The sequence below is a fragment of the Chenopodium album genome, chromosome 18, assembly GCF_948465745.1.
Source record: "Chenopodium album chromosome 18, dcCheAlbu1.1, whole genome shotgun sequence".
Classification (NCBI taxonomy): Eukaryota; Viridiplantae; Streptophyta; class Magnoliopsida; order Caryophyllales; family Amaranthaceae; genus Chenopodium; species Chenopodium album.
This window is the reverse complement of record NC_137851.1, coordinates 38,715,693-38,732,277: the sequence shown is the minus strand read 5'-3', so window position 1 is coordinate 38,732,277 and position 16,585 is coordinate 38,715,693. Positions and strand designations below refer to the sequence as shown.

General features: G+C 38.3%; 1 protein-coding gene across 1 annotated transcript; it reads left to right on the top strand.

The window, feature by feature from the left end:
• The first annotated feature begins 3,788 nt into the window (after nt 1-3,788).
• Nucleotides 3,789-9,542, top strand: LOC145590856 (inositol-tetrakisphosphate 1-kinase 3-like). Its single transcript, XM_081647245.1, has 10 exons — nt 3,789-4,164; nt 6,361-6,442; nt 6,570-6,602; nt 7,323-7,443; nt 7,556-7,648; nt 7,924-8,043; nt 8,142-8,318; nt 8,428-8,483; nt 8,584-8,668; nt 8,973-9,542. The coding sequence occupies exons 1-10, from the start codon at nt 3,962-3,964 to the stop codon at nt 9,080-9,082; spliced, it is 1,080 nt and encodes a 359-aa protein (XP_081503371.1). The 5' UTR covers nt 3,789-3,961; the 3' UTR covers nt 9,083-9,542.
• The last annotated feature ends 7,043 nt before the right edge of the window (nt 9,543-16,585 follow it).

Below are 16,585 nucleotides of genomic sequence, written 5' to 3'. Positions count from 1 at the left end.
CCAGTGCCCTGATCCTCATCATCCCTGTCCTCCCCTCCCTCACCAACTCCCCTCAAACTGCCCTTCACTTCACTGTTAATATGCTCCAAATTTTGCTTCAACCACTCCTCATCATCATCAGAGTATGCATCCTCCTCACCTTCACATTCAAACTCAAAATTACTCAAATCTGAACTAGAAGACTCTGTCTCACCATCCTCATCAGTAAAATCATCAGTCTCATCCCTCAAGCTCCTCACTCTTTCCTTTATTTTTCTCACTAACTCACCAGTTGACTGAAAACCAGGATCACCCCCAACCTTAGCCTTACCCTTGTCTGCAGCAGTGAGCTTACCCTTCCCCTTTTGTGTAGTAGCACTCACTTTCTCAACCCTAGGTAACCTCTCCTCATCCTCTCTGTCATGTATCACAATGCCCTTTAACCTAGGGCTTCTCCTAAAGGGCTCTTCTACATTGGGCTTACTAGGTTTTGGGCTGGTTTCAATTACCTTAGGCCCACCAAACTCCTTTTTCAGTTTCTTCCTTTGTGTAGGGGTAAGCTCATTCCCATTTATACACTTGAAGGGTGTTTTCTCAGTCACCTCAATTGGCTGATGACAGGTTACATACAACTCACATGTCCCCTCTTTGTTCACAGAATCCAAAAACCCTTGCACCTCACCATCAACAAGCTCCCTTTTCCCATTCACCCAAGACTTCCCCTTTTGCTTATACCAGCAACTAAACCCCTTAGGAACCCTCACATTCACATACAGAAATCCATGTATAGCAGCTTGCCTCAAAAAATGAACATCAATCTTTCTTTTATCCACATTTCTCATCCAATAAACCCACCCACCATCCCAAGTTAACACCCTCCTATTTTTACCAGCCAAAGAAGGTATAAAGGCCCCAGCTAATGTAAATTTTAAATTCACAGTCTCCATTCTGTAACAATTCCCACAAAAGCACAAACAACAATAAACAATTTCAGTAATAATACCCTAATTCACCAATTACAGCAACTAAAAGCAATTCACTTTCACTGTGCACTTAATTAACAGTAAACAAGTACATATAACTCTAATTAACTAATTAATTAACACATGCAAAATCTAATTCAGTCAAAGATTCGCATAATTAGGGTTTATAATACTTTATTTCACATACTCCCAAAGAAACCATAATTTACCCCAACTAACAACCACAAATCCAACTACATATACAAAAAAAGGGTTTAAAGTACCTCTTGTGGTCAGGAATCTCCAATTCTGTCAGTAATTACCAAGCTTTTGGTCCCCTCCACCTGATGAAGATGACAAGCAGAGCTGATGTGTAGCAATTTTGTGGATCCAGCGCTATTTCAACCACCCAAAATAGATTAGGGTTCCAGTTTTTACAGAGAGAAAGCGAAAAATCAAAGGAGAAAGAAGTTGTTACAGTGAGAAACAGCAAAAATCAAAGGAGAGAGAGACGAAATTGATGAGGAGGTGAGAAATTTGGTGAGAAATTGATTATGGAAGGTGAGAAAACTAAGAGAGAGAGGGAAATCGTGTTTAATTGAAATAAATTGGAGGGATGTGATAGTTACTGGGCCCCACTGGCGGTTTCCGTCACCGGAGTAAGGGTGGAGGTGGGAAAAGTGATGTTTTTTTTTTTTTATGTGGTGGTAAAGTAAATCCTTTTTTTATGGAGGTGGTAAATTCAACAAAGTCGATATTCTAAGGTGGTAAAAATCAAAATTTCCTTAATTTTATCTAGAGATGACTTTAAAAATAAGAGTTTTTCACAATCTTTAATTCTAAAAAAACGTTTTAAAATCTTTAATCTTATTTTAAAGATGACTTTAGAAATAAGAGTTATTAATAAAGTTTAATTCAAAACGTTGTTGTTTTTTTAAAAAAAAAAACTTTAATATTATTTAAAAAATGACTTTTGAAATAAGTGATGTCTTAAGAACTTTAATTTTATTTTAAGACGACTTCAGAAATAAGAGTTTTAACAAACTTTAAAATTTTTTATAATTTTGTGAACCTTCTTATTTCAAACCCTTTCGCGACACAAGAATGAATCGTAACTTTGCTTGTTTGTTTTAATAATTAATGATAGTTAATATAAGGTTATGGCCTCATTTCCAAACATGAGGTTAAAATTAATTATTTAGTTGTATAAGGTTGTAACAATTATCCATCTCCATAAAAATAAACTTATGTCCTATTATAATTACCCGATGGATTAATTGACAATCGAATATGATTAAATAGTTTATTGTTCCCTTTTATTTGGAAGTAAGGCCTTGACAAGTGTCGTGTTTTACTTGGTCAATTCCATTAAGCCTAAACACATAACCCTTAAAACCTTACAAAAATTATCCTTGAATGTTTTTAAACCCAAAGTGAGATTATACAGTGAACCCTTACAGTTTCACTCCAAAAAATACCTTGACCCACTAAAAAATTCGTCAATTGGGACGCATTTGTTGAATTGTCTTCTTCAAAAGACATTTTTGGTGATCACTAATCGAGGTGATTTTCCTCAACCAAGGTGGTTCATTTTACTTTTATGAGTGAATCCGTCAAAGATCACTAAGATCCCACTTACAAAAAATGACGTTTATGTCAACTACCCAAATTAAAACCCAATGGAATTGGTTATTTAAAACATGGCATCTATCCAAACTACGAAGGTTTTGATCCGCGAGTGAATTCAAAATCTCACTATGATAAGTATGTAGTGAAACTTTGGTGCTCAAACCTACCTTATATTAATTATTATATCATTTTTTTTAATTTTTTTTTATTTTGTGATTAACATGTCTTAAAACTTGATTTTTAACAACGCAATAGTAAGAGCCCGTTCCTTAGAATGAAAGGGAAGACGAGTTCCACACGTTCGATTCTCTTAACCTAAACCTCGAACCCTGTGCCTTATTTATCTTTATGGAGTTAACAATTGATTTTTTTCTTAAAATTGAATGTTTTAAAATCCGTCCTTATTCGAATAAAAATAAGGTGGCGACTCTAAGTTTTGTTTACAAGTCTTATCAGAAACTTAAGTGGAACCTTTATAGACTAATGTTTGTCCACTAAAAACCAGGTACCACAATGATGTGGCATAATGCTATTTTAGGAATGCTGAGGGGAACGACGTGGCACATAAATAATTTTAGGAATGCTTTTTAATATATAAGTATAGATATAATATTGACAGATAATTTTTACTTTGTTATAATTTATATTTAAGGTAATTTTAATGCATTTAATTATACGAGTAATTTTTAAATATATAACAACTCATACTATAATCTTTTTTTAAAAAATTTAGACCTTAATAATTCAAACAAAATTACTTTATGAAATTTAAATCAAATCATTTTTAAAAAGTATGAACGTAAAAGGAATGAGACAATTCAAACTAAACCTTTCGTTTTAAAATAAGAGAGAGCCCCAGTTGATCTCAGAGATCAACAATCTAATTTATCTTCTCTCACAACTTTATGTGTTGAAATATGTGTCACTTTATTATGTTACTTTTATCATTTAAAAAATAAAAGAAAATGAATAAAGTGAGAGGAGATTTATTCACATCATTTATCTCAGAGATCAACCTGAATTTACCCTAAAAATAAGGCGAAAAGAATTAAAAATAAGGCGAAAAGAATTAAAAATAAGGCGAAAAGAAGGAGACGTTATTAGTGCACAAGACGGTCCAAAACATAAATGTAAGGTGTTACAGCTAAGCTTTTGTTTTGTTCGAACTCCCCACCACTCCCTCTATAAATAAACCCCTCCCCTTTCTCTCACACCCTTCTCTATTCATTTTCCATTTATATTAATATCACATTTAAATCCTCCGATTTTGGAGAGAAAAAATCACAACGACCCATTTCATTTTTCCTTATCATTTTTTTTCAAATATAAACTATTAATTTACCAAAGAAACATAATTTCTCAATAAATTTGAATTTCTGGGTCTATAAAATATGGTGGTGGAAAATATGAGGATGTTCAGGTTAATGGAGGAAAACAGAGATACAAAAATGGCGGACGAAGACGACGAAACGAAGACGATAAAGAAAGTGTTAAACGAAGGATTAATTAACCCTGTTAAACTTGTAGTTGGTTTCGCTCTTACGTCTAAAAAGAGGAAGAGTTTTTTACAACCAAAGTTTGAAGGTCTTGCTAGGTAAATATAAATATAATTATAAACTTAATTTTTTATTTTGGTTTGTTTGAAAATTAAGGTACCCCATTTATTAATTTTAATATTTTGTTTGATTTTATAATTCTTGATTTTTGATTTTTGATAGTTGCATGTCTCGTGAGATCCATTTTTTCTGGTGGGTGGTTGAGTCTTCTTTTTTTTTTTTTTTTTTTTTTTTTTTTTCCCTTTTTTGTGCTCACATGTTGTTTTTCATATTTGAAATGGGTTAATTTCTGGAAAATATTTATAGTTTTTGTCTTTTGTGTTGTCGTAGAAAGAGCCACGTATACCATATGATATAGACGGGATTTGATTCTGTAGGTATAGCGAAAGGCTTTAGCCAATTAAGCTAGTTTGTGTTATGGTATTGCTTTCATTTGGGAAAACCGATTGTACAATAGAAATTGCCGATATTTATTGGGTTCCTCGGATTTTAATCCATATAAACTACGAAACAGCTAATTGTCTGATTTTAGTTTGGTTGATTGAGGCTGATATTACAAGATTATTGAGATATTAGTTTTGTCGGATTAAATAATTTTATTCTGTGTTAGTTACAGATCATGAATGAATATTCAGCCGACAAATTGTGCTTGGCTTTTATTCTGTTATCTTTGCGTTTGATTAATTATAAAATGGGTTGGAAAGCATGATTTCCTAGTGTAAATTGTGTCAGTGGAATCTGGGTTGAAGCTGTTACAATCGTTTGATATGTGGTATTCCCTTAATTTAAAATTTTATTATCCTTGGTCGGAATCACAATTGATAGTCATACTTCATAATGACGGTGTAATTTAAACTAGTAATGTCGCAATTAAATCATGACATTGATTGCTGAGTGTAATTTGAGCTAGTAATGTGACAACTGAATCTGTGAATCTGTGATATTGATTGTGGAGTGTAATATGAGCTAGTAACGCGACAACTAATTTCGTGATATTTTGAGTAATGAGGATTGTGGAGAGCCATTTTGGATTCTTAAATTATTCTGGTATCTAATTAGCTATTTATTCTCATCCACTTGCACATTCCCGTGCTTTCGTGGTTTTTTTTTTATAAGAAAAGTCTAATAGTTTCTTGATTTGTTTGAACTTTGTGGGCCAGATTTTGCGATCATATAAAAAGTAATATAAAATCATTAACGACACGACCCTAAGAATCTCCTGTTACAATTTAAAAACGAAGTAATTGTGCGGATTTCCGCCAGATTTGTGGCATGTTTTATTGAAGAGATATGTTTTTGCCAGATAATCAGTAATCAGATCAGTTTTTTACATTATTTTTCCTTATCTTTGAAGGGGGTGTTTGGCTTCATTAGCAAAATATATAGGTGGATTCTCTAATAATCTGCCAACATGCTTTTGGACCTCACTTTTCGTTGTTGATTAGTCCTGTAGCTTGGTGGAGTTTGGGAATTCAAGTAGTGTCCTTTATTTGTCTGTGTTCTCCATACATGTCAATATGTCATTTCAACAGATTAGTCTTGAATAGACTAATTATGTTGTCGAATAATAACCTTGTTCCTGTTAGTGAAAGACAATGTGCCCATTTCTCTGGAGAATGTATGTTTGCCTTTTCTTTTGATTAAGATCTATATGATGAAATGTGTTGCTTGGACTATGCTTGAAACCTAATGCAAAAACGTTATACCCTGTCTACTCTTATTTAAAATTGTTTATACACTACGGAAAAATAGTTTATTTTTCTTTGGTGAGCCCCTTCTAATGCTACTTAAATATCATGCTTTTGATTAGAGTGACATAAGGTCTGAAGAGAGTAGCTAAAGACTTATTTTAATTGCAATATAGAAAGAAGTTATAATTGTGTCTACGTAGCTCCCTTATTTTAATTATTAAGTGTTTGTAAATTTAATATTTCCTTACTTGGCTAACATATGTCATAAGTTAGCTGGTGACATTTCCAAAAGTTTTGATATTGGATTTAATGTTTTTCATCGTTTTATTATATGTTAGAGCATTTTGTTACCTTAGTGGCTGCTAGATATACAATCTCTCGTCATTTTTAATCCAGCTCAAGTTGTAGGATACCAGTGTTGGGTCTTTTTTGTAATATACTGATGTTCATGCCATGCCTAAATGATATATAACATGTTATTACTGATTACTTATGTTTCCTGTAATATAGCATTAATCTATGTCAATTATCAAATGTCTGCAGACTTAAGGGAATTGTATTTGTTGCTATTGATCAAGACAAACCTCTTTCCGAACAAGGTCCATTTGACATTGTATTGCACAAGGTAAGATATATGCATTTTTTCCTGTCTCCAAAAGTTAGCTCTTTCCTCAGCTATATGCCGGAGGATGGACATATTGACAGTATTTACAATACCTAATGCATTTGTCTCCCATTTAATTTTGTTGCAGTTGTCTGGAAAGGATTGGCAGAAAGTTCTTGAGGTTAGTGATATTGTCTGATCTTGTCATCATCTTGATGTTTATATCAAGTTCATTGCCTTATTACATGTTTCATTTATGTGTCCCATGCTATAATTTATTGAAATATTTTAGATGTTTCTTTATGCTACCTCACTCATCAAGAGATGTTCAATTTGTCTGAAGGTGCCTTGTGATAAAATACATCTTTACTTGTTTGAAACTTTTCCCTATGTGATATAAATTGCAGAGTCCCCTTCATCCGCTTCCAACTATGACCTGGTATTGACAGGCTGAAGCCCAAATTTAACTGTGAGTGAGGTCTGAGGATGTTTTCTCTTCCTTGGCCTTTTCTACTTGATATTTTTAGGTTCACAACTTCACTTAAAAATATAAAGCGTGTTTAAACCATGTTAATTTTCTTGAGATTTGAGTCTTGATTTTAGAAAAAAAAAAATTCCTCTATTGGATTCTATTATATAATTATGTGTTTCTGTTTATCAAGGTAACTTGGATATAAGTTGCGTACTTGTGGTTGATATAGTTTTTCACTATCCACTTTTTTGAGTAATTCTGGAGTTGTTTCAAATATTTATTGAACTTCATCCTTCAGAGGCCAGAGCTTCTGGATGATAATCTCATAGTTTAAACATGATTTTGCTATCTACTGCAATTATCGGGTTAAACTTGTGCAACTTTATTGCCCTTCATACCCCTTAATACCTATCTTATGTATATTTGTAGGATTACAGGCAAACACATCCTGAAGTTACTGTCCTAGATCCACCAGATGCCATAAAACATCTACACAATCGGCAGTCGATGCTACAGGTTGTTGCTGACTTGAATCTATCTGACACTTACGGTAAGTCATGTAAATCATGGATTATACTGCACATTGTTCCTTGGGGTAATTATTAGGTCAGGATTTTACAAATTGCCAGCATGAACTAAACTTATGAAAATAAATTGTGCAGGAAATGTTAACGTTCCCCAACAATTGGTTATAAAAAAGGATGCTTCATCCATTGCTCTTAAAGTTGCCAAGGAAAGGCTGAGGCTTCCTCTTGGTATGTTAATCACTCTGTGTATACTTGATAGATACAGTAATATTAACTTGGAATTGGGACTATAATTGTCATTAAGGATATTGCCACTGAAATTTTTGCAGTTATGGCTTTTCTTTTGTTTATTGGGGCATGCATAATTAACAGAATGATTTGTATATCATTCCCCATAATACACTAAAACAAATTAATGGAAAATGAACAAGAAACTCAACACATATTTAAAGTAAAACCTTTTGTATCTTCCCAATGAATGACCATAAATGACATTATTTCAGTTGCAAAGCCCTTAGTTTCGGATGGGAGTGCCAAATCACATGAGCTATCACTCGCATATGATCAGTATTCTCTTCAGAAACTTGAACCACCTCTCGTATTGCAGGAGTTTGTGAATCATGGTAATTTCTTTAATCTTTACTACCTAATTTAATTATATATTTATTCCCTAGTAATTTGTCTAAGTTCTGATAGTTTCCAATGGATTTGATGCATTTAGGTGGTGTTTTATTCAAAATTTTTATAGTTGGAGAAGCTATAAAAGTTGTGAGGCGATTCTCTCTACCTAATGTTAGTAAACGTCAATCGTCTAGAACCAGTGGTGTGTACCGTTTTCCTAGAGTGTCTTGTGCTGTAGCCTCAGCGGATGATGCAGATCTGGATCCTGATGTTGCTGGTAAAAACTCTTAACTTCTTATGCCACTCTGTCAATCCATTGCTACATCCCTAAGAAAATTTCCCTCTTTAATCATAACCTTGTATTTTATTTTTTTAACTTCTTGCAGAACTACCCCCTAGACCTTTACTAGAAAAACTAGCCAGAGAACTACGTCGACGACTGGTAATTAGTGTTCAACAGTGTTCGTACTTCCTAGTTCCTTTACAGAATCTAAGTGACTTATCAGGAACTTACTCTTGCATCATTTTTTGCATTCTTCCAGGGTCTCCAGCTGTTCAATCTAGACATGATACGGGAATATGGGACCCGCAATAACTTTTATGTTATTGATATCAACTACTTTCCTGGTAAGCTGACTCATTTTTGCACTATAAAAATGCATTTCTTATTGACAAATTAAAAATTTTTTGGTACATAGTTTTCTTTACACATCCTGTTGTTCGTCTTATCTTTTGAGAGGTGTGGTTGGATCATATTTCATTTTTATCTATTTGGTACCAATATCACAATATGCCCCACTGCTATCTTTAAATTAAGATACAGAAGTATGGCTAAGAAAAAGTAGAAGAAAAAATTGAATAAAGACAATGCAAAAGATATTAAATGCTGTGGAAAACTTGTTTTCACTTTGTATTTGTATGGTTTATGCAGGTTATGGGAAAATGCCAGAATACGAGCATATATTTACGGACTTCCTACTAAATGTGGTCAAGAGGAATAAATATAATAATCATCTAACAACTGGACGGTTAAGTCCTTGAACTTTAGAACAATCAAATCTCTTCGAAAAAAGCATAGTTGTGTTTTCAGAAGACTCCTGTGAAAGAGGAAGATCAAAGGTCGTGTTTCTGTAGCAAGCATTCACAAGAATTGCTTCGATTTGATAGAGGGGATTTGTACAGCTAACTATTGCGTGGCCCTTTGTCATTGAAGGCGTATAACCAATGACTGGTGTTCCTTGCAGCCTCCAATCACTTGTAATTACAGACTATTATGAGCCTTTGAGCGCAAGCTGAACCAAGCTACCAAAGTACAGCAACCCATCGAATAATGATGAACATCTATCCTTGGTTGTATCCCTTTCTAATTTTTAGTTTTATCCTCCTGCTCTCAAGCTGAGTTCCTTGCCATGTAAAGAACAGGCCGACCCTTGTACAAAATTTTGCTTCATCTCTGATAATGAAATAAAAAGTGAACCTTTTCAACTGTTGATTCGATCCATTTTCATTCTTGTTTTACAAGTACTTATGTTAAAATACACCTTGATCTTGGAGTTGGATGTTCCGTGGAAAAATTCTCGGACTATCTTGCCCTGCACAATCACAGATCATCATATTTTTTGAAATAGCCATTGGAATTCTAGCAGCTGTGTGTCTATACTCAGCTGTTGACCATTGGTGGCTTGTTGTGGAGTCCATTGTCAATTTGTCGAGGACTTTGGAGTTTACACTTGTTTAGGATGCTGGTTATGCTGTATGGTTGGAGTTGTGTCCTTTTTTGTTTAGCTTCCTTTATGTTTTCTGTCTGTGTTCATGTTCTGGTGCTATTACTTCTCTGATAATTTATGTTTGATTATATTCCTATGGGGCGTTTGTCTTCAACATGGACTCCGACTTCAGGGGTTGAGGTCCTTGAGGAGTAACAAAATTCAGCAAATATTTCATTCTTTGAGGCCGTTGTTTGATTATATTCCTATGGGGCGTTTGTCTTCAACATGGACTCTGACTTCAGGGGTTGAGGATTAGCAAAATTCAGCAAAGATTTCAACCAACGAGGTATCTGCCATGAACAAGCCACCTCCACCCACTGTTCTGACCTACAGTAGATGACACAAGGGACACATCAACGGACCAACCACAACAACTAGCCATGGCCTTTGCAAGGAGAAGTAGGGAACCGTTAAAGTACAGGGGACAAGCAGCTTTAGCTAATTGTTGTTACTAGCTTTAAGTAGTAAGAAGACAAAAGTAGTACTTGTAGTAATTAAGGCTTTCTTGCCAATTATATGTATGTAGTGGTAGTATAAATAAGAGTGGTCTAGCAAGTAGGAAGGCATCCAGAAAATTATTTGTATTGACTTGGAGAGTCATGGCCTAAAGCCAAGTTCGTTTTGCGCAAGCTTTGAGCTAATGCGATTACCACCTTTCGACCATTTCTATCTGAATTTGAGTGAAACCACGAGTCCGTTGCAGTTGGTGTCAGAGCAACCATGCCGCCAACTCCATTGACGGTGACGCCGGAGCGGGTGGCCGTACTCGAAGAGCGAGTAGAGGAGATTTTCGAGAAATTAGGAGACGGCGAGAACTCACTCCAGCACACCTTGCTGAAGGAGCAAAGCACTGCCATTAATGATGTCTGGCAGATACTTGAGGGCAGAATCGACCGTTTCCGCAACGACCACAATCAACAGAGTGCTTTAATGGCGAGCAAGCAAGAGAAATTCATGGAGGAGATTAAGGGCGCCATCAAAAATCTCAGTAAACAGCCGATAACCGTGGAAGACGAGGTTGAGCAACCCCGCCAGACGGGAGGGATCCACGGAACGCCGCTCATGGGTGGTGGTTTTAACGAAACACCTCTCGGAACGGGAGGCTTCAATGGGCTCCGTTTCGGAAATTGGGAACCAGGTGGTGGTGGAGGCTACCGCAACCATAAGGACAACCCAGAAATTCGAGGAATTTGGAAATATCGAAAACTTGACCTACCGACGTTTGACGGCTCCGACCCAGATGGATGGATATTGCATGGTGAACAATATTTTCAATTTTACATATTGACGGAGGTGGAGAGGCTTCAAGCTGCCGTGGTGGCGATGAAGGGCGATGCCTTACGGTGGTATCAGTGGGAAAATCGCCACCGCCCCATTGTGAGTTGGGAAGACATGAAGCAGAGGATTCTCACCCACTTCAGATCGGTCAACGCTGGAACTTTGCACGAGCAGTGGCTCACCGTGGAACAGACGACTACTATGGCCGAGTATCGCCGTGTCTTCATCGAGAAAGCCTCACTATTGCCTAACATACCGGAGCGCCTCCTTAAAGGGCAGTTCATTAATGGGCTTAAGGAAGATATACAGGTGGAGATCCGCATGCTGAACCCGCATACCATTGAAGACGCCATGGACCTCGCAATACGGGTCGAAAAACGAAACCGGGTAAATGGGTTGAGAAGGACGGGTGGGGCCTTTGCCAAACCTGGACCCCTACTCTTATTTCAACAAAAGTCTAGCCACAACCTTGTTGGGAGCTAGGCCGGCCCACACCTATAACACTGGTAACCCATCTCATAATCCAACTAAATACAACCCACCATACACTCCGAACAAATCCAACTTCCAAACCAACCAAGCCAGCCAAAGCTCTGTAGCTTCGATATCCCAGCTAAACACCAATTACCAGAACAAAACCCCATCAAATACTTCACGTTTCAACGGTGAAGTCCGGCGACTCACAGAGCGCGAAATACAAGACAAGAGGGCGCGTGGATTGTGCTTCAAGTGTGAAGGGCGGTGGACCGGCCCCACGCACGTGTGCACGGCCAAGATTCTGAGTGTGTTGTTGGTGGACAAAGACGTTGAAGAAGAGCAAGGGGAGTTCTCGGCCATGGAAGAACCATGGGACTTTGAGGAAGAGCTTCCGGCCGCGATTTCTATGAACTCCATCGTGGGTTTAACAAATCGCAAAACCATGAAGTTAATGGGCTCAATCAAGGGGGAATCGGTGGTCGTCATGATCGACTCGGGGGCGACACACAATTTTATTTCGTTGCAAGCCATTGAGAAACTTGAACTCTCAGTGGCAGGAAAAGGGACTTTCGGCGTATCGCTCGGTAACGGCGAAACCATCAAGGGGCAAGGGCTGTGTCAGTGCGTGTGATTGAAGCTCGGGGAAGGAGTGGAGATAGAAGAGGACTTCTTACCTCTTCAATTGGGAAACTCAGATGTTATCCTAGGAGTGCAGTGGCTCGAAAAATTGGGGATGGTGATGACGAATTGGAAACTCCATGAAATTACTTTCACCTTGGGAGGACAGCCAGTTACAATTAAGGGGGAGCCGAGTTTGTCAAGAACAGGGATCACTCTCAAGGCAATGATTCGAACGCTGAGAAAAGAAAGTGGGGGAATGTTTGTCGAATTGAACCGAATGGAAGGGGAAAACAGAGAGCAAGGACAAAGTGAGCTGCCAACTTACTTGGAGGGTGCACTGGCCGAATTTAAGGAAGTGTTCGTTGAGCTAATTGAGCTACCTCTAGTTAGGGGTCACGAGCATGCTGTAGTTCTCAAGGACGGTAGCAATCCCGTTAGTGTAAGGCCTTATCGCTACCCCCAATTTCAAAAGGATGAAATTGAAAGGCTCATCCGGGGAATGTTGCAAGCGGGAATCATAAGTCCCTTCACTAATCCTTTTTTTAGCCCGGTGCTATTAGTCAAGAAGAAAGATGGTTCGTGGCGCTTTTGTGTCGATTACCGGGCCCTCAACAAGGAGACGGTGCCCGATAAATACCCCATTCCGGTAATCGACGAATTGCTCGATGAATTACATGGAGCACAAGTCTTCTCCAAGCTCGACCTTAAAGCCAGTTACCATCAAATCCTTGTGAAGCCGGAAGACACTCATAAGACGGCCTTCCGAACCCACGAAGGGCACTACGAGTTTCTTGTGATGCCGTTCGGATTAACCAACGCCCCGAATACCTTCCAATCACTCATGAATGAGGTATTTCGTCCATATTTACGTAAGTTTGTCCTTGTATTTTTTGATGATATACTCATTTATAGTGTTAGTCGTGAAGAGCATGTTAAGCATTTGAAGATAGTTTTAGCTACATTAAAAGAACATACTTTGTTTGCTAATAAAAAAAAGTGTGAGTTTGGTAAGGAAATTGTAGCCTACTTGGGCCACATCATATCAAAAGAAGGTGTTGCAGTGGATCAAGATAAAATCAACTCAAAGACTTGGGGCTTTCTGGGCTTGACTGGATACTATTGAAAATTCATCAGGCAATATGCTCATATAGCTCATCCTCTCACTGACCAATTAAAGAAGGACAATTTTGGTTGGTCGGCGGCGGCAGAAAAAGGCATTCTAGTGTTTGAAAGAGGCGATGAGCACAGCCCCTGTGCTAACTACGCCTGATTTTTCGAAGACCTTCGTGGTGGAATCGGATGCTTCCGGTTTCGGCCTCGGGGCTGTGTTACTCCAGGAAGGGAGACCGGTGGCGTTCTACAGCAAGGTCTTAGGTCCGGGGGGACGAGGAAAATTGGTTTACGAAAAAGAGCTCATGGCCGTGTGTTTGTCGGTTCAAAAATGGAAACATTACTTGTTAGGGAGAAGATTTATTGTGAGGAGTGATCAACAAAGTCTCAAGTACATCACTCAACAAAGGGAGATTGGAGCCGAATATCAAAAGTGGGTAAGGAAATTGATAGGCTTTGATTTTGATTTGCAATACAAGCCGGGGGTGTCAAACAAGGTTGCCGACGCCTTGTCTCGGAGGGGGGACGATGAGGGATTGGCGAATTTTGGGACTTTAGTCGCCACTCAGGGAATTGATTGGGAAATTATATTAAAGCAAGAAATTGCAGGGGATTCGAGAATTCAGAAATTGAGGTCAGATGTGGAGAGAGAAGGGCCCTTGGGATACACGGTTGACCAGCTGCAGCTATGGTATAAAGGGAGGCTTATAATTCCCAGAAATTCGAAGATGAAGGTGGCTTACTCAAGGCCTACCATGATTCTCCAGAGGGGGGTCATACCAGAGACACAAAAACTTACTTAAGGCTGGGGAGCGAATGGTTTTGAGCCGGAATGCGAAAAAGATGTGGCAGAATATGTTCGGAATTGCACGGTTTTTCAGAGGAACAAGTATTCTCAGCAATCGCTGGCGGGATTACTACAACCATTGCCGATTCCGGAGAGGGTGTGGGAGTTTATAAGCATGGATTTTATCGAGGGGCTGCCTCGTTTGAAAGGGGTGGACACCATCCTTGTGGTGGTCGATCGATTAACTAAGTATGCGCATTTCATCGGCCTAAAACACCCTTTCACCGCTTACACAATGGCTGAGGTATTTGTCAAGGAGGTTGTGAGGTTGCACGGCATGCCTGGCAGCATAGTGACTGATCGTGACCGAGTTTTTGTTAGTATTTTCTAGAAGGAGCTCTTCTGAATGCAAGGGACCGAATTGAAGAAGAGTACCTCGTATCACCCCCAAACCGATGGCCAATACGAGGTGGTGAATAAGAGGTTGGAGACTTACCTACGTTGCTTCGTCGGAGAGCAACCCAAAGCTTGGGCACGCTAGCTGCCATGGGCCGAGTTTCCATACAATACAACTTCGCACTCCTCTACACTGATGACTCCATTTAAGGCAGTGTATGGCAGGGATCCTCCTAAGTTGGTGCGAGTAGGAGTGGGCAATACTACAGTGGACACCGTGGAAGAAGTATTGTGGGAACGGATTTGGTACTCGATGAACTGAAATTAAATTTGGTTTGGGCTCAACAAATTATGAAACAAAATGCTGATGGCAAGCGCAGGGAGGTTGAGTTTTAGGTTAGGGATTTTGTTTTTCTCAAGCTTCAACCTTATCGGTAAAAATCGCTTGCCAAGAGACCCTTTGAGAAACTGGCAGCATAGTTTTATGGACCATTCGAGGTAGTACAGCGCATTGGTAAAGTGGCATACAAGCTGTCCTTACCTAATCACTGCCGTATTCATCCCGTATTTCATGTGTCCCAACTTAAGAAGGCACTTGGGGAATTATCGAGTTCTCCTACCATTCCAGCCCAACTTACCCCAGAGCTGGAGCTCGTGGTTGAGCCGGAGAGTGTCCTAGATGTGAGGCCCAAGACGGGACACAAGGAGGGGTCTGAGGTATTTATTAAGTGGTAGGGTATACCGGAGTTCGAGTCAACATGGGAGGATACCGCAGCTCTCAAGGAAAGGTTCTCGGAGTTCCACCTTGAGGACAAGGTGGCTCTTTTTGGGGAGGGTATTGCCATGAACAAGCCACCTCCACCCACTGTTCTGACCTACAGTAGACGACACAAGGGACAACAGCAACGGACCAACCACAACAACAAGCCATGGCCTTTGCAAGGAGAAGCAGGGAACCGTTAAAGTACAGGGGACAAGCAGCTTTAGCTAATTGTTGTTACTAGCTTTAAGTAGTAAGAAGACAAAAGTAGTACTTGTAGTAATTAAGGCTTCTTGCCGATTATATGTATGTAGTGGTAGTATAAATAGGAGTGGTCTAGCAAGTAGGAAGGCATCCAGAAAATTATTTGTATTGACTTGGAGAGTCATGGCCTAAAGCCATGTTCGTTTTGCGCAAGCTTTGAGTTAATGCGATTACCACCTTCCGACCATTTCTATCTTAAATTTGAAAGAAAACACGAGTCCGTTGCAGTATCTTTGAGGCCTTGATGAAAACAATCCTTCATAGTGTTGTCTGCAAGCTGAACTCTACCATAGCTTAGTTTCGTTTCACATTATCTATTGATTTTGAACTAAAGTTTGCTGTTCATTGATTTCGACAAAAAACATTTTGTTCAAACTTGATTTGATAAGATATTTCGGGTTTCAACTTTGAAACATGCTAAGGAAATACAGAGTACTAAAGCTGTTGATGCTCAGCCACGCAATACAATGATACGAGTATTCTACAATTATACTCGACCAAATCGTGCTACGAGTTTTCTTCTTTTACTAAACGAAATATTCAAGAAATTTAGGATATGAGATAAAAGCATATAACATATTGTTCAAACTTTGTTTGATGATAATCGTTCAAAGATGTCAAACTATTTTATAATGAAAGAAATAAAATAATTAGGGTCTGTTCACATTTACTTAATTTCAATTCAATTCAGTTCAGTTTAGTTCAGCTCAGCTCCAATCAGTTCAGTTCAGTTCAGCTCCAATCAGTTTAGTTCAGTTCAGCTCCTAATTTCCCTCTCTCATAAAATATCCATTTCAGCTCAGTTCAGTTCAGTTTAGCTCCAATCAGTTCAATTCAGTTCAGCTCCAATCAGTTCAGTTCAGTTCAACTTAGTTCAGTAAATGTGAACAGACCTTTAACCATAATTGAATGTTACATTGATATAATTTGGATAGTCCTAAACTAAAATGATATATACAATTAAGTTTATATAGGTTGGTATAATAATAATTCTTGTAAATGGGATTCAGAATAATTGCCTTCTTTAGTCGGGTATATAATGCATATTAGTTTGATTGAAGTCACATCGATTTTGAGTATTA

Excerpts from the sequence above, each read along its gene's own strand:
- LOC145590856 (XM_081647245.1), top strand. The coding sequence starts at position 3,962 with ATGGTGGTGGAAAATATGAGGATGTTCAGGTTAATGGAGGAAAACAGA. Across the intron at positions 6,443-6,569 it reads TTGACATTGTATTGCACAAG|TTGTCTGGAAAGGATTGGCA; the intron begins GTAAGATATATG and ends ATTTTGTTGCAG. Across the intron at positions 8,669-8,972 it reads TGATATCAACTACTTTCCTG|GTTATGGGAAAATGCCAGAA; the intron begins GTAAGCTGACTC and ends TGGTTTATGCAG.